A 19,654-nucleotide genomic window follows, 5' to 3' on the forward strand; every position below is an offset into this window, starting at 1 on the left:
CCCACCCAGGTGGTGAGGTTCCTCGGCCCGCGGTACAGACGAGCCGCTGAAGCCAGGAGGCCAGTTCAGATTCTTTCGTTTCAGACCGAAGCCAAGCTCCAGTCTTAGTTCCCTTTCCTGGCAGCTGCCGGATGAGGCTGGTAACGCTGGGTAACTGTCCCCGGCAGATCAGCCCGCCCGCACCTGTCCCCAAGGCGGAGGGCGGCTGGGGCACACGAGGGCGGCCCCGGGGCTGAGCCGGGCCGTGTGGATCCTGAGCCCGAGGGCGACTCCGTGACCACAGCCGGGGTGGGTCCGAGCATCCTTCCCAGCCCCGTCCCCGGCCCAGTCCAGGGCCCTGACCCGGTCCCACGAGGGTGCTAGCCTCTCACCGAGGGGATGTTGAAGATGAATCATTGCCTCCCAATTTTCTGTGCATTTTCACAAACGCCTTCGCCCTGACGTCCCCAAATCAAATGGGCTGAGACATCCCCAGATCCAAATCAGGCGTCACGTGGGTGTGATACGGACGGGGCCTGGTCCCTGGAGGACCACACTAACGTGGCTTTGAGCCCATCAGGCTGTTCCCCGAGCCCCCCCCGCCGAGGCCGGCCGGCCCCTCTGCATCGCACGGAACCTCGCCGGGACCATCTCCTTCCCCTTTACCTCCTGCCCTCAGAGACCTTTCTGCACAGCCGGCCTCCCTCGCTGAGCCGGTCGCCCTCAGTGTTTTAAAATCAGGGAACGATCTTCAAAGTGGCAGATGAGTCGTCGTAAGACAACCCGGTGTGTGTGCGGGGCGATTCTTAGGTTCCCTGTCTCCCCCTCAGCCCCGCTGAGGCCCGGCTGTGCCCCCTCCTGGGAGTCCCCTCCCGGGAGTGGCCGTGGGGGGGCAGGGGGGCTGGGGGCCATCTCGCAGGGCCGGCAGGTGTGAGGTCCCCACACAGCAAGTGCTCGACGTGCCCGCCCCCCCTCCTCATCATCTCTGCGGCCAGTTCAAACACTTGTTGTGCTCACAGCTTCGGGAGAGGGTCCTGCTGGACAAAAACCTGCTTTCGAGGGGGCGGCATGAAGTCCGGGGTGTTTTTTCCCACGAATTTCGGCTCCCCGGGGGAGAGTGATTTCTGTGTCCAGAACGGCCCGAGGCCTTGTGGCCTTTCTCCCTGCTCTGTGCCGGGGGGGGGGGCGGGGGACGTCCACCCAGGAGCACGGCCTCCGGGCACCAGGACGCCCTCCCCTGTGAGCCTCACGCCCCTTCCTCTTACCGGGCCCTTGCTTCAAAAACCGATGCCAACCTCTCTCCAGCTTCTCTCAAGCTGGGTAAGTTAATCCTGAGGCCTTGATCTGCGGGCGGATTCTTCCTCCTTTCCATGAAGTGTCGTCGCCTCCACCCGCCTTGGACGTGGACCCTCTTCTACGACAAGGAGGCCGCGCAACTGACAAGCACTCCCCAGCCAAACCGCGCCCGCCGCAGCCGGCGCTGGGTCGGGCCCCGCCGCCGGGCTCTGCGGGAGAGCGAAGCCCAGAGCCCCCTCGGGGGGCCCGGCCAGGGCAGCCCTTCCCAGGCCTGACCTCACCTGCTGCTTCGGGCCGCCAGCTCGTCCCGCATCTTCTTGATGTCGCTCTTGCATTTCTCAATCTCCACCACTTTCAGGCCTTCCACTGGGACAAGGAGACACAGGGGGTTACCATGGAGACACGTGGAGGACCTCGCAAGGCTGTAACCGGGGCTGGCCCTGCGCGGCGAGGACGGCTGGCTCGGGCTCCTGCACTGGTCCCCGCTGCGGCCCGCGGCGGTGCAGCTCGGCCACGGCGACCGCTGCTCCCCTCCCCCAAGTCCTGAGTTTTCCTGCACCCACTCCCCCCCCCCCCACTTTCTCTCCCCTCCCCAGCTGAGGACCGGGGACAAAGAAATCTCTTGTCCTAAAAAGACAAGGGGAGGAAATGTGGCCGCCGCGCATTAAAACACAGCAAGAGGCTCAGCAGGCAAAACCACAGCCTTCCCGGCAAGGATGAGCTCGTATGAGCAGAAAACCTCCGAGTTCTCAGGTCCCGCCGGAGCCGTTAGCCAGGAAGGGGTGTGGACGTGCGGGGGCGGGGGCTGGGGGCAGGCAAACAGGACAGGTCGTGGGTTAGCAGAGCCGGGCCGGGTCACATTCCCGCAGCCCCGCCACACAGGAGTGCCTGCCACGTCCGGACACCACGGGGCACCAGAGAAAGATCCGGAAAGAACTGGAGCTCGTGCCTCCCAGGGAGCGTTCACCTTTGAGACGTTTGCTCTGGCAGGTGCACCTTTAGCCCAGAAAGGCTGCCACGAAGCAGGCGGCTTCCCTTCCGAAAGCTGTTCAGATCAGATCCGTTCGAGAGCAACGGAAAAGATTGGCCTTGTTACTCTGTAATCGTACCTCGGTTTCTCTGCCAAAAGACGGGGCCCACGATGCTACTCTATTCCCCTCTTCCTCAAACGTGGTCTGAGCGCCTAAGCACACGACGGGGAGAGACAATTCCGTCCCCTGGCCTCCGGAGCCGTTCTGAAGCAAGTGTGGCGAGAGAGCCTGCCGGAGCCCTGAGCATCCCCGGGCAGTTTTCTAGACGCTTCCGGGGCCGGGAGCCACGCAGGGGCAAGGCTACGTGAAAGTACGGCTTCTTTCTGCCCAGAGTGGTGGGAATCTGGAGGATCTGATACTCGGGTCTGGTTCCAGCGACTTGTGCCACTTGGGGGATGCTGTGCGAAGCTCCACCGAGACGATATGGGACCGAAGCCGGGGGACATGGGACCGAAGCCGGGGGACATGGGACCGAAGCCCGAGGACAAGGGACCGAGGCCCAGAGATGTAGGACTGAGGTCTGGGGACGCGGGACCGAAGCCTGAGGACACGGGACCAAGGCCTGGGGACACGGGACCGAGGCCCAGAGATGCAGGACTGAGGCCCGGGGACGCGGGACCGAAGCCCGGGGCCGTCAGTGCAAGGGGCTGGGTGGCAGCAGCCAGATGGGGAGATGCAGGGAGTCTGAGCCGGAGGACGGTCCACTCTCTCACCGAGAGCCCACGCCCTCCTTTGGGAGTGGGGCGTTCTTAGCGCTTTCTCGCATCAGGGACCCTACTGGGAAGTGGACGGAAGCCGCGGGTCCTCCTCTGGGCAAAGCAGGCCAGCGCGCACCCCTTCCGGTTTGCATCTGGACCTCCCAGAGCGCCGCGGGAGGCTCAGCCTCGGGGAAGCCACGTCCCGGCGACGTGTGGCAGAAAATTCCCGAAAGGGAACAGATGTGGAGAAGAGTCCCTGCGTGCTGCACAGACTTTGATCCCCAAAGTGAACAGCCATGCAGTGGGGTGCCCTGCCACTTACAGTCCCGGGTTCCCCTTACTATGTTCTCGATACAGTTACATCTGATTGTTGTAGAAAATGGGGGAAATACGGAGCATCTCAAAGAATGTTTTAAAATTTATCTACGGTCCTACGGGCCCCGAGAACAACCCACTTAATATCTATTGACGTGTGCCTTTCCAGGTGTTTCTCTCTCAGCCCCGTGCATCGACACAGCTACCCGTCCATCCGGAGTTTTAAAGAGACAAAATTGGGATCATACGGCTTGTTCTGTTTTCTCTCACTTGCTTATTTACCGTTGTAAGTTAAAGGCGTGCCCCGCGTTAGCAGCTCTCAGTGGGGGCGTAATGTTCGATTATTGGCTATTGGTTCACGTGGATCAGGTTTCCGGGCCATTTACTGGGAGTGATGCTCAAACGAAGCCTTTTGGGCGAGACAGTACAATATCACTAATCTGAGTCCCAGAGATTCAGAATTTATGGCGATTACGTTTATGAAGAGCCTGGTTGCCAAGGAAATGGAGACTGAGTGACAAGACGGCAAAGTTGTGCATTAATCAATTGGAGGAGAACAGGTCGTGGGATTAAAGTCAGAACACGGGAGGAGGGGGCCTGGCCCTCAGCATTAGCATGCCCGTGTCTGCTGCCCCTGTCCTTTCCGGGCTGCCTCTGGAACCTTCCACTGCTCCCCTGGTTGGCCTGTCCCAGCTTCACTTTGCCCCCATTGCACAGGAGGGAGAGGGCCCGGTGCAGGACCCCTTAAAAGTCCCGCACGCACTCCGGCAACGGCTCTCGAGTGAGGCTGGGTGTCCGCCCTCACACTTTCAATAGGTGGGCACAGAGCGGAACCCCAAGCTAGAGCACGAAAGGATGCTGGAGTCCACCCACGAGGAGCGGCTTTGGGCCCCGACTGGTCACAGCTGCCTGACTCGTGGTTAGCACCCCCTGCAAGCCTGGCCACCCCCTCCAGGAGCCCCAGGGCACCTCTGCGAGTCACAGGGCGCCTCGAAGGAGAGCCTCTGGGGACGATTTTCTAGGAGGGGTGCCGGCATGGGGGGAAGGGGTCTCACGGGGCAGAGGCAACAGCACAGGGCGGGGAGGCAGGGCACTCCTTCGGCTCCAGAGCTAACGAAAGTTCCTTAAAGACACATATGACTGGAGCTACATTTCAACGTTTCCCCCCAACGGTTTTGGTACGGAATGTGCATAAAGCACGCGTCCCGAGTGGCACGGAGAAAAGCCTGGGTTTTTAAGCTTCGAGCCTTCCGGGTCGTTGGCACGACCTGGCATTAATAAACCTTGTGCCACGGGGTCGGCTCTCCCGGTGTGCAGGGTCTGGTGCAGGCCTGGGCACCCTGGCCCCTGAGTCAAGCCCCGAACCCACTCTCCTGTGCTTCCTGGTAGTTTTTCTGCTGCCTTGGTGGTGACTGGGGAGCAGGAGGTGATGATTTGGTACACGTGGTCCAGAACCAATCGTGACGTCAGGGAGGGCGTCGGCAGGCCTCGTTTGCGTAAAGAGAGGCACAAAGATGTTCAGCACAAGTTCGTCTCCGGGGGGCTGGTCTGGGGGACTCCGCGGTTTCGTTCTGCCCCTTTCAGACCCAGACACGCTGCCAGGCACCGCTGCTGGACACGTACCGTGGCCCGAGCCGCTGGGCACGCGGACCGTGTCACATGTTCCGACAGGAAGTGCTCACTGTTCTTGCCCGGGCACCAAAGACACGGGCGCTTACCTCCAGCCTCGCCTCACTCCCCTCGCCGCTCACCACCGGCCGTTAGGCGGCTAATTTAAGCAGAGGTTAAAGGACAAGGAGAGAGAAGCAGGGAGCTCACTCACGTTCGACGCGCTTCTCGAGCACGGCCAGGTGATTCGCGACTTCGGCTTTGAGTTCGTTGATCTTAAACGCTCTAGGAAGGAAAACGAGTCAACACATAACTCTTAAACTCTTCAAAATTACGATGGGCCTGGCGGTCACCTGCCGAACCCCTCCCGCGGGTAGGCTCACCCCTGTAGGGGGCACAGGGGGGCGAGGGGCTGCTTTCCAGGAGCTCAAGGTGTCTGAGGGTCGGGCAGAGGGAGGAAGACGCCCTCGGCTGACGTCCTTCCGTGACGGAAGGCACAGCAGTGCCAGGCTGCTGGGTGTGTTCACGTCCCCACACCTGGGCAGGGATGGCCCTTGCCCTGCACCCTGCTTGGCCGGGCACAGACCCCTTCGCAAACCCGCCACGTCCCTTCTGGGCCCAGCCCGTTCGGCGCAGCAATGCCTGGGCTTCGAGGGCGTGTCACCCATATGCCCCTGGACGGCAAGATGCCACCTTGAAATAACCAAGGGCGGAAAGCATCACTTCGGGACAGGCAGGACAACTCGGAGCGGAAGGAAGCCCACGTCTACACAGGGTCTCCGTGGCAATGCTTGTTTTCAGGCCCATTTTCAAAGTGGTGTCAATTCAGCGTGTCCGAGTGGCTCAGTTGGTCAAGCGCCCGATGCCGGATTTCGGCTCAGGTCACGATCTCGCGGTTCGTGGGCTCGAGCCCCACGTCAGGCTCTGTGCTGGCGGCGTGGACCCTGCTTGGGATTCTCTTTCTCCCCCTCTCTCTGCCCCTTCCCTGTGCTCTCTCAAAATAAGTAAAACATTTAAAAATAAATAAATAAGGGGCACCTGGTGGCTCGGTCGGTTAAGCGTCCAACTTAGGCTCAGGTCGTGATCTCGCAGTTCGTGGGTTCGAGCCCCACGTCGGGCTCTGTGCTCACAGCACGGAGCCTGGAGCCTGCCTCGGGTTCTGTGTCTCCCTCTCTCTGCCCCCTCCCCCCCCACCCCCCACTCACACTCCGTCTCTCTCTCCCTCAAAAATAAACATTAAAAAAAAAATTAAAAATAAGCGAATAAAACAAAAATGGTGTCAGTTCTTGTAGGTTGACCTCTGAAGCCCAGGAGAGCCGGTGGAGAGACCTGTCAGCAGCGTGAGCCCTCACGCTCCCAGCGCCCAGCGGCCCTGCTCTTCGGTATAAGGCGGGTGCTTCCTGGGTCCCACCCGCGCTGGCTCAGCTACAGGGGGTCATGCAAGGACTCCCCCTGGAAGGCCGCCCCTCCGGGTGAGCGACGTGCCAGAGCCTTGCCGGCCAGCACGGCCTCCAAGCGAGGCCCCACCATTGCCGTGAGCAGAAAAGCGTACCTCTGCAGAGACTATGTGTCTAGAAGATTCTGTACCTTGAGAACTGCTCTACGACCTGGGTCAGCATGCTCTGGATTAATTCTTCTTTCTCTGCAGACCAAAAGAGAAAGGCAGATGGAGAAAGGGAGAAGTCCGTGGATCGCTGTGGCCTGAATTGGGATGTCGTGGTGGGTGACAGTGACACCGGGGCAGGGAGCGGCCTGGGCTACCTGGGGGGGACGCTCCGGCCCACGGTCAGCACGCGGGGCCTCCCCAGGGCCTGGGGTCTTCCCGTCCACCTTCAGAGGCTCTTCCCTCCTGTCCTGCTCCCGCCAACCTGCGTGTAAGTGGCCTCTCGGCAGAGCTGGTCCTGCCGGAGTCAGCACGAGTCATAAAGAGCAGGCAGGACTGGTCTCTAAATACGGGAAGTTTTCACTTAGTGCCCCGCTCCATTTTATGGGGGCAATTACTAGGACAAAGCAAGTTCAAGGCATGCTCCAAACATAAAACACGGCGTTCTCATGGCGGGTCCTGGCGAGAGGAAGTGGGCCAGGGTGAGCGAGTTTGTTCCTGCACGTAAACCTGGGCCGCGTGATGGTTTTACAAGGTCCCGGTCCCGGGCTGAATATAACCTGCCAGTTTTCCTGTTTCCTGACTGGGCTCAGCGCCAGATGCCTCATAGGAAGGCACAGACGCTCACGGCACTGTTCTTTCCAGCACTCTCTCTCCTGGGAAGGGGGACGGCTCGCTCGCCTTGGCCTCAGGTGGCCGTTCGTCCACGCCCTAAAACACCAAGAACCCGCACAGGACTTACTCCTGAGCCACGTAATCTCTGCTGGCTCTATGCCTAAAACCAAAACGAATGAAAAGCAAACCGAACCTGCCCAGACAAACACGAAATCTCAATTATCTGGTTTGGCAGTGGGGCGCTAGAGCCACAAAAAAAAAAAAAAAAAAGAAAAAAAAAAGCTCCCGTTCCCACGTTCTGATCTGCGGTCTCCATTTTTAGGAAGGAACATACGCATGTACACAGAAGGCGTTCATCACAGCGCTACTGAACTTAGCGGGGATTCTAAAAGCCCAAGTGCCCATCAAATGGACATTAAGTAAATGATGGCCCATCTGTCCTGTGGAAATAAAGTCTCCTATCAGAAATAATATTTTGGAAAACGTTCACGTCTGTGTTAAAGAAAAAGAGAGAGAGACATTGCAAACCAGTAATGCAAACGTGGGCTCTCATTTTTGAAGACATTGGGAGGAGACACGTTGGTTGTGAGATTATATGTGCACTTTTTTCTTCCTTTTGTTTCTCTAGATCTAATCTATTTCTATAATGAACGCACGTTAATTTCACGAAAAGCATTTAAAAAACAATCTAGATTAGCCTCTTGAGACCTCTCATCCCTTCACCTGCCAAATGCAAGGGTGATGGACCAAGGTTCTCTGTGGCATTAGCATTCTGAGACCCGATGAGAAGAAGAAAAACGATGTTTTGTTAAATCTTTTGAAACTGTATGGGGCGCCTGGGTGACTCAGTCGGTGGAGCGTCCGACTTCTGCTCAGGTCATGATCTCACGGTTTGTGAGTTTGAGCCCCGCATCGGGCTCTGTGGTGATGGCTCAGAGCCTGGAGCCTGCTTCGGATTCTCTGTCTCCCTCTCTCTCTGCCCCTCCCCTGGTCATGCTCTGTCTCTGTCTCAAAAAAAAAAAAAAAAAAAAAAAGAAAAAGAAAAAAAAAAAAAAGAAAGAAACTGTAAGAGGAGTGAAAACGTCATCCAGGAAACTTTAAAAGAGCCCTTGGTGGAGCTGCTGGCTGATCCACGGCCCTGTCCTTCAGGGAGCCTACTCCTACCCCAGGGGAGAGACACAGCGACTCTACCAGCAAGAGCCACCGGTGAGAAAGCTTCACAGGCATCCTTGGTGGACTCAGCGGGATTTTAAATCACTTACTCCGAAATCTTTGGCGAAAATGGTGTAGCACAGAGCCTTCGAGAGTTAATGATCTCGAGGTCTTGAGATAAATTTAGAAGTCTATCAACCAATCGATATTTATAGACCACACCGCCTAACAACAGCAGAACACGTATTTTTTTCAGATGCCTAGGAAGCACAGACTAAGACAGACCACACAGAAACCTCAAAATATTTAAAAGAATTGAAACCATGTAGAGTATGGTCTCTGACCATAAGAGAATCCAGCCAGACATCGGTAACAGAAATCATAGGAGAATCTTCAAACACTTGGAAATGAAACAATACGCTCCTAAGTGATTCAGGGGTCAACGAGGAAGTCTCAAAGGAAACAAAAGAGACCTTGAACTGAATGAAAATGAAAATGCAATATATATCCAAGTTTAGCTGTGAGACATAGCTAATGCAGTGTTGAGAGGGACATTTATAGCACTAAATGCTTACATTAGAAGACAGGAAAGACTCGACTCTAATCCAACGGCCTAGAAAAAGAAGGGCAAAATAAACCCACCACAATAGCAGAAGAAAGGAAGTAATAAAAGAAATCAATGGAGAAAAAAAAAACAACTAGTAAAACAAGGCGGAAAATCAATGAAGCCAAGCGCTGGTTATTTAAAAGTATCAACAAGTTGCCAAATCTCTAGCAAGATTGACAAAAATAACACACAGAAAGACGCAGATTTGCAATATTAGGAAGAGGAGGGGATACGGCTACAAATCCTGAAGGATAAGGGACTTGACACACACAAATTTGAAATCTTAGAGGAAAATGAAGCAACTCTTTAACAAGCATGAATGACTATACTCACCCAATTAAAACAGGTAATTTGAACAGCCTATAACTATTAAGGAAAGTGAATTTCTACTTTTAAAACTCTACCCAAAGAAATTTCCAGGGGCAGATGCTTTCACTGGAGAATTCTACCAAACATTTGAAGAAGAATTAACACATTTCTAATTTTTTTTAATATTTATTATTTTTGAGAGAGAGAGAGAGAGATAGAGAGCAGGGGAGGGGCAGAGAAAGAGGGAGACACAGAATCGGAAGCAGGCTCCAGGCTCTGAGCTGTCAACACAGAGCCTGATGCTGGGTTCGAACCCACGAACCATGAGATCATGACCTGAGCTGAAGTTGGACGCTTAACCAACTGAGCCACCCAGGTGCCCCGGAATTAACACATTTCTAAACAATTTCTTCCAGAAAATAGAAGAGGAGGGAACATTTCCCAATTCATTTTATGAAGCCAGTATGAACCTGATACCAAATCCAGAAAAAGACAACCGAACAAAAGAAAACTACAGACCAATATTCCTCATGAATATAGATGCAAAAACCCTTAACACAGTATTAGCAATTAGAATTCAACAAAATATAGAAAGGATTATACATTAAGAAATGGGGTTGATTCCAGGGATGCAAGGCTGCTTTGATATTTGAAAATCAATGAAAGCAATCTACTTTATTAACAGCTAAAGAAAAAAAACACATGATCTATCAATTCATAAAAAACATTTGAAAAACTATTTAACATCTGTTTCTTTGATAAAACTCTCATAAGGGGCACCTGGGTGGCCCAGTCGGTAAAGCGTCCGACTTTGGCTCAGGTCATGATCTGACAGTTTGTGGATTCCAGCCCTGCATCGGGCTCTGTGCTGACAGCTCAGAGCCTGGAGCCTGCTTCTGATTATGTGTCTCCCTCTCTTTTGGGCCCTCTCCTTCTTTCCCTTTCTCTCTCTCAAAAATACATAAACATTAAAAAAAACTCAGAAAAGCAGGGATAGAGGAGAACTTTAAGTTGGTAAAGAACATCTACCAAAAACCTACAGCTGACATTACACTTAATGGTGAAAGACTGACTGCTTCTTGCTTAAACTGTGACACGGCAGGGATGTCTACTCTCACTATTGTCATTAAACACAGTGCTAAAAGTTCTAGCCAGTGCAACAAGGCAAGAAAAAGCAAAGCAGATCAGAAATGAAGAAACGAAGCTGTCCCCATTTGCCAATGACACGATTGTCTACAGCAGAAATTCCAAGGCATTTACAAAAAACTCTCTTAGAACTAATAAATGAGTTCAGCAAGGTCACAGGATAGGAGATAAATATACAAAATTGTATTTACATACATAGCAATGACGATGTAGACACCAAAATTAGAATCACCATACCACTGTATAAACACTAAAGAAAAAACCCCCCAAAACTTGTGTATAAATATAACAGAACATATGCAGAAGTTGTATGATGAAAACTACAAAACACTGATGAAAGAAATAAAAAAAGATCTAAATAAAGGGAGAGACATACCATGTTCATGGTTCGGAAGGTTCCATATAGTAAAGATGTCAATTTTCCCCAAACTCATAAATGGGTTTAACATAATTCTTGTCAAAACTCCAGCAAGATTTTTGTAGAAATAGACACAATTATTCTTTTTAAAAATTTATTTATTTATTTTGAGAGAGAGAGAGAGAGAGAGAGAGAGAGAGAATCCCAAGCAGGTTCCTCGATGCCAACACAGAACCCGATGCGGGGCTTGATCCCAGGAACTGTGAGATCATGACCTGAGCCGAAATCAAGAGTCAGACGCTTAACTGAATGAGCCACCCGGGCGCCCCTATTCCGACTTTTATGTGAAAATGCGAAGGAATTAGAAGAGTTAAAACTGTTTTTAAAAAGAAGATAAAGTGTACTGAATCAGTCTATCTGAGTTTAAGACCTATGACAGGCAGACCTCAGAGATATCGTAGGTTTGGGTTCAACGAACTTGAACATCACGATAAACTGAGTCAGAATGAACTGTTTGGTTTTCTAGTGTGTATAAGTTATGTTTATATTGCACTGCAGTGTGTTAGGTGTGTAATAGCATTATGTCCAAAAAATGTACATACCTCAATTCCAAAAGTACTTTTTTGTTAAAAAATGCTAACTATCGTCTAAGCTTTCAGTGAGTCCCAATCCTTTTGCTGGTGGAGGGTCCTGCCTCAATATGGACGATCGCTGACTGATCAGGCTGTGGGTCTTTGTTTCGCGAAGGTTTCTCTTGATAGGCAACGCAGTCTGAAAGCATTTTGCCCACAGTAGGACTCCTTTCAAAACTGGAGTTAGTCCTCTTACACCTTGCTGCTACTTTTTCAATGAATTTTAGGTACTATTCTGAATCCTTTGTTGACAACAATCTTCACGGCATCTTCACCAAGAGTAGATGTCACCTCGGGAAACCACTTTCTTTGCTCATCCCTAACAAGCAACTCCTCATCCGTTACAATTTTATCATGAGATGGCAGCCGTTCAAATATAATAAAAATGGAAGAGCCTGAGCTATTCCAAGAATGACGGAAACGTGACAGAGACATGCAGTGAGCAAAGGCTGTTGGAAAAGTAGTGCCACCAGACTTGCTTGATGCAAACCTTCAATTTGTAAAAAAAAAAAAAAAAAGAATACCTGCAAAGCACAATGAAATGGAGCACAAGAAAACGAGGTATGCTCCATGTACGGTGACACTAATCACGGCCGTGTGATACGAGCGGAGGGGTAGACAGATATCGGTGCAACAGAGCAGAGAACCCAGAGTTATACCCACACAAATATGCCCAGCTGATTCTGACCAGCGTGTAAAAGCAATCCAACGCGGGAAAGACCGTCTTTTCAACAAATGGTGCTTGAGCAGTTGAACACTCACAGGCAGGGAAATGAGACTCGATCTAAACCTCACAGTTTATGTAAAAATTAACATGAAACGGACCGTGGATGGAACATACAAAACTATAAAGCTGTTAGAAAAAAAATAGAGAAAATCTCCAGGTTCCTGAGGGAGGCAGAGTTCTCGGACTTGACGCTTCAAATACGATCCATAAAAGGGAAAATGGACAAAGTGATCTTCGTCAGAAGTAAAGCTCTTCGGGGCGCCTGGGTGGCTCGGTCAGTTAAGCGTCTGACTTTGGCTCAGGTCACGATCTCGCGGTGTGTGAGTTCAAGCCCCGCGTCGGGCTGACAGCTCAGAGCCTGGAGTCTGCTTTGGATTCTGTGTCTCCCTCTCTCTCTGCCCCTTCCCCACACACACTCTGCCTGTCTGTCTCAAAAATAAATACACACTAAAAGTAAATAAAATAAAATAAAATAAAATAAAATAGGTAAAAAAAAAGAAGTAAAGCTCTGGCCATGAGCGGGAAACACTTCGCAAAGTCCACTCGACAGAGACCTGAATGCAGAACGTGAAAAGAGCCATCAAAACTCCACGTAAGCCCTGTGAGATAAACTTTGCAGACAACCCCTTCCCCTCAAAACCCCTTAACGGTCAAAAACAGAACAGCCCAATCTGAAACGGGCAGGAGACACTAGCAGACGTTTTCCTGAAGCAAACACAGAGGGAGCACAAGCGTAGGCATCGTTAGCCATTAGGAGACGCAAATTAGAACCACAGTGAAATGTCACGGCGTACTTGTCAAAAAGGCTAAAAAAAAAAAAAAACGATGACAACCCCAAGTGTTGGTAACGATGGGGAGAAATGGATTACTCACACCTTGCTGAAGGGAATGCAAAACGGTGCAACCGCTCTGGAAAATGGTTTGGCAGCTTCCTGAAAAAACTAAATATGCATGCACCGTACAATTGAGCAATTGCTCCCGGGGCAGAGAAATGAAAATTTACGGTCACACGAAAACCTGCACACAACGGTCCCGGCAGTTTTGTTTGCAACAGCCCCAAACTGGGTTATGAAAAACAACTGAACACACTAGTGATCCGCACAACAACCCAGATGGATCTCCAGAGAATTACGTTGAGTAAAAGAAGCCAATCCCCAGAGGTACCTATCGAATGACTACATTTATAGAACGCTCTTGAAATGGCAACACCACGGACATGGAGAACACCGTGACTGTCAGGGGTTAAGGAGGAAGAATCTTGGTGGGGATGAAATGTTGTGCATCTGGACTGTATCGACGGGGCGCGGCTGTGACATCTTACTGTGTTTTCAAAAATATTACCGCAGGGGAAAACGCGTAAGAGGTACGTGGGCTCTCTTGCACCTTCCCTTACAACTGTGTACTATTCTATAATTATTTAAAAATAAAAAGCTGGGGTGCCTGGGTGGCTCAGTCGGTTGAGCGTCTGGCTTCGGCTCAGGTCGTGATCTCGCGGTTTGTGAATTCGAGCCCCGCATCGGGCTCTGTGCTAATGGCTCAGAGCCTGGAGCCTGCTTCGGATTCTGTGTCTCCCTCTGTCTGCCCCTCCCCCGCTTGTGCTCTGTCTCTCGCATGGTCTCAAAATAAATAAACATTAAAAAAAAATTAAAATAAAATAAAAAGCTAAGGGGAGCCTGGATGGCTCAGTCGGTTAAGCATCTGACTCTCGATTTCGGCTCAGGTCACGAGCTCAAGGTTTGAGACCGAGCCCCACGCTGAGCGTGGAGTCTGCTTAAGATTCTCTCTCTCTCTCTCTCTCTCTCTCTCTCTCTCTCTATCCCTTTGTCCCTCCCTTGATCAAATGCACACACCCACACACACTCTCTCTCCAAAAAATAAAAATAAAAAGCTTGATAAAAAAATATGATAGAATGGAATAGAAAAGTTAAGGAGCAATTTTCCTTTTTCCTTTGGACTCTCGACATCGTATCCTTTGAGCGTTTCTGGATTTTAATGCCTAAATCGAATTTCCAGCCCCAAAGCACTAGTAAAGATGTTTGGCCCCTCATCCTGTACCTTCCCATCTCTGGTTCAGTCCCGGGGGGGACACGGGTGTTCTGGTCTCTGTTAACAGCTATGTGTCAGCCCAACTCAGGCCTCTACGTCCGCTGTTCTCAGAGGGGGCCCGAGAGGAGGCCGAGCTCTGGGTGATTACAGCCACCGGGCACCATCACCCGCCACGGCACCGTGGCTCCCGCGTGCTTTAGATACTCGCACGGCCTGCATTCTTTGCGAGGGGAAAGAGGCAAAAATGCCTATGTGCGCAAAGGCCAACCACACCCGCACATCCACAAACAGCCCTGATCAGGAAGTGGATGCCTCCCCTCCCCACCAGGCTCGCTGGGACTCCTACAGCGGGCCAGCGTTTCCTCCCGGTGGATTTCAGAACTGAAAATGAACTGTGATTTCGTGTGTGGGAAGTCCTCAGGCCAGCGCCGGGCCCACGGTAAGCGCTGCCCGCAGGAGCCATCGGAGGCCGTCGTCATTAAATCACTGCGGGTCCTTGACAGCCACGAGCCCTCCTGGACACCCTTCCCTCCTTTCAGTGCCTGTCCTGGTGAGCCCCTGGGGGACAGGCTGAGCTCCGGGTGGGGGGCACATCCTGCCTGCATTCTGTTGGCAACTCTGGAACCCTCTGATGGCTCTAAACCCCCGGATCAGGGGGAGCAGCAAGCAGTTTTCAATCACAAATGTCAGTTATTCCCAACCTTCCCGGTTGGGACTCAGAAAAATCTGACATTATGTAGGAAACTCACCTCTTTCTCCTAAATGTGGCATGGCACATACTGAATTTTAAAAATTAAAGCATATTTAGGTGTTTCGCTTTGAGAAATTCTTTTTTTGAAAAAAACTTTTCTTAACGTTTATTTATTTTTGAGAGAGAGAGGGAGACAGAGCATGAGTGGGGGAGGGCAGAGAGAGAGGGAGACACAGAATCGGAAGCAGGCTCCAGGTTCCGAGCTGTCAGCACAGAGCCCGATGCGGGGCTTCAACCCACGAACCGTGAGATCATGACCTGAGCTGAAGTCGGTCACTTAACGGACTGAGCCACCCAGGCGCTCCATCTTTTTTTTTTTCTTTTCTTTTAAAGTTTATTTACTTATTTTGAGAGAGAGAGAGAGAGAGTGAGCATATGAGTAGGGGAGGGGCAGAGAGAGACGGAGAGAAGGAGGTTCCCCACTGACAGCACAGAGCCTGACGCGGGGCACGATCCCACGAACCACGGGATCATGACCTGAGCCGAAGTCAAAAGCCGGGTGCTCGACCCACGGAGCCACCCAGGGGCCCCAGCTTTGAGAATTTCTGAATCGCTTTGAGAACCAGCAGCAGCAACGCGGACGGCCGGGCACTTCGGGGCTGGAAAATGGGGGGTGTGGGAAGGAGGCTCCGAGGGGACGGGAGGCCCGGATGAACCACCGCCACCGCACGCGACGGGGGCTGGGGAGAGCCAGCTGAGAGTCGCGGGCAGCCCGCTCACCGTGGCTCCGGATCTGGCTGCCCCGACGACCAGCGCTCGGGACACAGGCTTCGGCAGGCTCCCCGTCGCCTCGCCAGGCCTGGGCGCCGACTTCAGGGCGTCGTGGGCGCGTGTCCGGGGGCTTCCCAGGCGACAGGCGCCGGCGGGGACGTGCCGTGGCTGGCAGACTGTCTCCCACGGCAGACTCTGGTTTGGTTCCGGGGCAGCCCCGGAGGTCGGCGGAGGCCGGGTCCGGCTGCCAGGACGCTGCCGGATCAGCGCAGCCTCAGGCCCCGATCTGCACTCGAGTGGCCCCAGGACCCGGCCCCCGGGACAGAGCCAAGGGGACGCCCGGGGCCCGGGGGCAGGCCGGGCACCCTCCCCCACGTCGTTTACCCAGCGGCTCCCGCGAGTGACCAGGGCAGAGTCCGCCGCTGCCCGACGACGCCTCGGCCGCTGCACACGGTTCTCGGAACCCGCCTCCGCCTCTCCCGGCCCTTCCAGGAATTGTTTACTTGTTTCAGATAAATCCCGAGTCTCCCCCCCCCCCCCCCCACGGAACGACATGGAAATCTGGTTTAACTGATCGACAGCACAGCCCAAGCGATAATTCCTCCTCTAAGGGGTGGTTTACACGATGCGCTAACCCGATCGGCAGCGAGCTGGCCGGGGCGCTTCTCCATCTTGTCCTGAACAGAAGAACGGTGACGGCCGGGCTTTCGTCCTCCTTCACACACCTCAGCCGGTCTGCACCTGTGCCTTTCTCCCCTGGGCAAGTGACCGCAAACAGCGCCCTAGGACGCCGGCCCCCAAACCCGCAATCCGAGGGCAGGCGGCGTGGGGACCTCGGCCCCGCCACTGACCCCCGGCACGTGTGGGGTGCTTGCGAGTTCAGGCCAGAACCATCTCTCGGATGCGTGGGCCGGCGTCGCACGATGCCACTGCCGCGCTCCAGCGGCTCCTGTGACGCGGGAGCGGTGCTTCCCCTCGTCAGTCTCACCCGGGAGCAGTGGGGTGAGACACTGAGCATCCTTCCAGAAACACGGACTGGAGACATTCTCCCAGAGCACTTACAAAACAAGACTCTGCTTGCTATCCCTTCAGAAAGGGGTATCGTACTTCGCACTGGGGAAAACGATGCCCATTAGTGGGCACCAAAGAGACGCCCCCAAAGCCCTGAAGTGAAGGTGCACATTTCTGTCCCTCTTGTCCAGGGCTCCGCCTCAGGGGACAGGGAAGGGGAGTCCCCGCCCGCCCCTGCCCATCCCCTGCCCCGTCCCTCCTTCTCGGAGTGTCACCACCCTTCTCCAGGGAAGCAGAGGGGTGAACTCACCCCTGCTCTGGTTTCCCTCCCCCAGCCCTTCTAGCCGGTAGAGGACATTCTGGCCCAGGGCACAGCCGTCGGCAATTCAGTGTTTATGGACATCATAAAACAGACATGCAGAATGAGGATGTTTCCCTAATAACCCAGGAGCACAGTAAAGATATATGATTAACAGTGAACTCACCTTGCTTCTTAAAGGCACAGGTGCCCTTTCTAGGGTCTGTCCGACAGAGAAATCACTCATGTTTATCGGCAGCCAAAGGGACACTTCCCTGTGACTGGTGGTGACCTTGAGTGATTCCTTTGTCTCCTGTTAGCCGTCAGATGTAACAGAAAGCAAGGTGGCCCAAAGGACTCTGATGACCACATCTGAAACTCTGGAGCGTATCTTGTTACCGTCTTGCCTGGGCTACGTGCAGGGTCGTTAGGGACCCATGGCACCTCAGGGGCAGGAGTAGGGTGCAGCTTTTCCCCTTTCGGTTTTGGAGAGGGGGACTTCGTGTTCTGCATAGTTTAATTTGATCCCAGATGTCTGGACACGATTTCTCTCTCTGCCCTTCTCTCTTCCTTAGGCTTAGTTTGCAAGACAACTTACCCGTGAGGGGAGTTCCCTCTGGGGCAGCCAGCAGTGCAATTTTCCTTTATTGTTTTATAGATTGCAGCAACCACAACAATCTGTACTGAGCTCTTCCTATGGCCCAGGCACTGTCCTACGTGGTTTGCACAGATCGGTCATTTAATCCTCTGGGTAACCCGATGTGGCTGGGTGATAAAACCGAGCAGCGTGAGTCATGACGTGGCCAAACTCATCCTGCCCTACCCGGGTCATGTTTCCATTTAGGGCTGCGAAGACGGGGCGGGATGGCGCTCACCCATGCGGGAAATATACTCCGCACACACTCCTCCTCTCTCAGAAACGCCCTCCCCCATGGTTGATGAGGTGCGCTGTGCTTCTGAGGTAGAAGGGTGTGGGTATGATATTCTAGTGAGGATGCCCCAGAGGGATTTGAAGTTGGCAACGAGCAGTGGACTGTACATGTTGCTGGGACTCCGTCCACCATATGATAACCTGCACATATCAAAACAATGTCATAAGATTAATTTTGGGGAGAATTCTGCAGGAGAAACTCTGACCCAATAAACGAATTGGTTATGGTAGAAAAGATAAGGCTTTTGCAAAAATCTATTAAAGATTATAAAGACTGACAGACTAAAGGTTGCGCTCCATCTATGGACTCGAACACGTCGCACACAGTTGTAGGGGCTGTAGCAAGAGGAACGGAAAATGGCTAACTTACTGTTTGTAACAGCCCAAGATGGGAAGTGACATAAATATCCATGGTGGGGGACTAGCTGGATAAACTATGGTACATCCCCATGGCTGGGCTGCTAGAGAAGAAAGGAAGACGGTTCCTAAGTTCTTTTGTGGAGTGAGCTTGCAGTGTGGGGTGGCTAGAATGTAAGCAGAAAGCTGCAGGTTCACGGGGTTGAGGGTTCAGAGGGCAGAGCCTGGGATTGTCAGAGAGAAAGTGGAAATGAAAGGGATAACTCTCAAAGAAGGAAGTCTGTGGCTGGGAGTGACCAGTTCTGTAAGAACTCCCTTGTTCCTTCCCTAATCCATCTCTGAATTACACATTTATGTGCCTAGTAGGGTGAGAGAGCTTAGCACTGATATGTCTATATCAGTGGTCCCACATGGGAGACAAAGCTTGGAGTCTGAGTCCAGGCTTCTCTCTCTCTCTCTCTCTCTGTCTCTCAAAATAGATAAACTTAAAAAAACCAAAACAACTCCCCCCAAAGCAAAGTGATCACTCAACAATTTAGCTGCCAGCTCGAAAAAAACAAACACTCTTCAGAGGAAGATAACAAAAGCCAGAGTCTCTGCAATGTATTATTCGTAGTGTAAGCCTACACTAAAAAAGAGACATGCAAAGAGACAGGAAAATGTGATATGCAGTCAAGAAGAAAAATCACCCCCCAGAAGCCCAAGATGATGCGTATGTTGAAATTAGCAGACCAAACTTTTAATGAAGCAAAATTATAGTCATGTCCAAGGACTGTGAGAAAAGGATGTTAGTGGATAGTACCGGATGGAGACTCTCAAGACAGAAATCTATGACGAGGAATCCTATGAAAACTGTAGAACTTAAAAGTAGATCTCCAAACATTCACGGATGGGCTTACAGCAGTTTGAGTGAACAGAAGAGTCAGGAAACTTGAGGACTGATGAACAGAAATTATGCAACCTCAAGAGCAGCAAAGAAAAGACATTTAAAAAAACACCCAGAGCCAACCACTTGAGGGATAATAGCAAATTTCTAACATATGTGCAGTTAGAATCTCCGAAGGAAAGGTGAGATAGAATGCCACGTAGAATGCATTCCAAGAAATAAAACTGAACATTTCACAAATCTGGAGAAAACCCGAGTTTACAGACCATGGATACTCAATAAATACCAGGTAGGACAAACAAACAAACAAAAATACCAGGGCCGGGTGCATCATAATCAAACTGCCGCAATCCAAAGATGAAGGAAAAACATCTTGAAAGTTGCCAAAAAAAAAGGACACATTCTTTGCAGGGGAATAACGATAAAGGAAAAGCTGATTTCTCGTCAGAAACGACGAAGGCAGAAAAAAAGGATCCAACATCTTTAAACTTCCCTCAAAATACAAGACCAAAACCAAACCACGCATGCAGAATTTATACCCTGAGAAACCATCTTTCAACAGGAAGGCAAAACAGAAATATGTTTGG

The 19,654-nt window shown here is 52.1% G+C and overlaps 1 protein-coding gene across 2 annotated transcripts in view; it reads right to left on the reverse strand.

The window, feature by feature from the left end:
• Positions 1-19,654, reverse strand: part of PDE9A (phosphodiesterase 9A) — an 88,457-nt gene that overhangs the window by 20,827 nt on the left and 47,976 nt on the right. For both annotated transcript variants that reach the window (XM_053903026.1, XM_019432668.2), the window contains 3 exons: positions 6,515-6,569; positions 5,142-5,212; positions 1,557-1,641 (listed from right to left, as the gene is read on the reverse strand). In XM_053903026.1, coding sequence (XP_053759001.1) covers positions 1,557-1,641; positions 5,142-5,212; positions 6,515-6,569 — 211 coding nt within the window. The remainder of the gene's footprint in view (positions 1-1,556; positions 1,642-5,141; positions 5,213-6,514; positions 6,570-19,654) is intronic.

This window comes from Panthera pardus, unplaced genomic scaffold (assembly GCF_024362965.1).
Source record: "Panthera pardus isolate Hobbes unplaced genomic scaffold, ASM2436296v1 HiC_scaffold_16, whole genome shotgun sequence".
In the NCBI taxonomy this organism is placed as follows: Eukaryota; Metazoa; Chordata; class Mammalia; order Carnivora; family Felidae; genus Panthera; species Panthera pardus.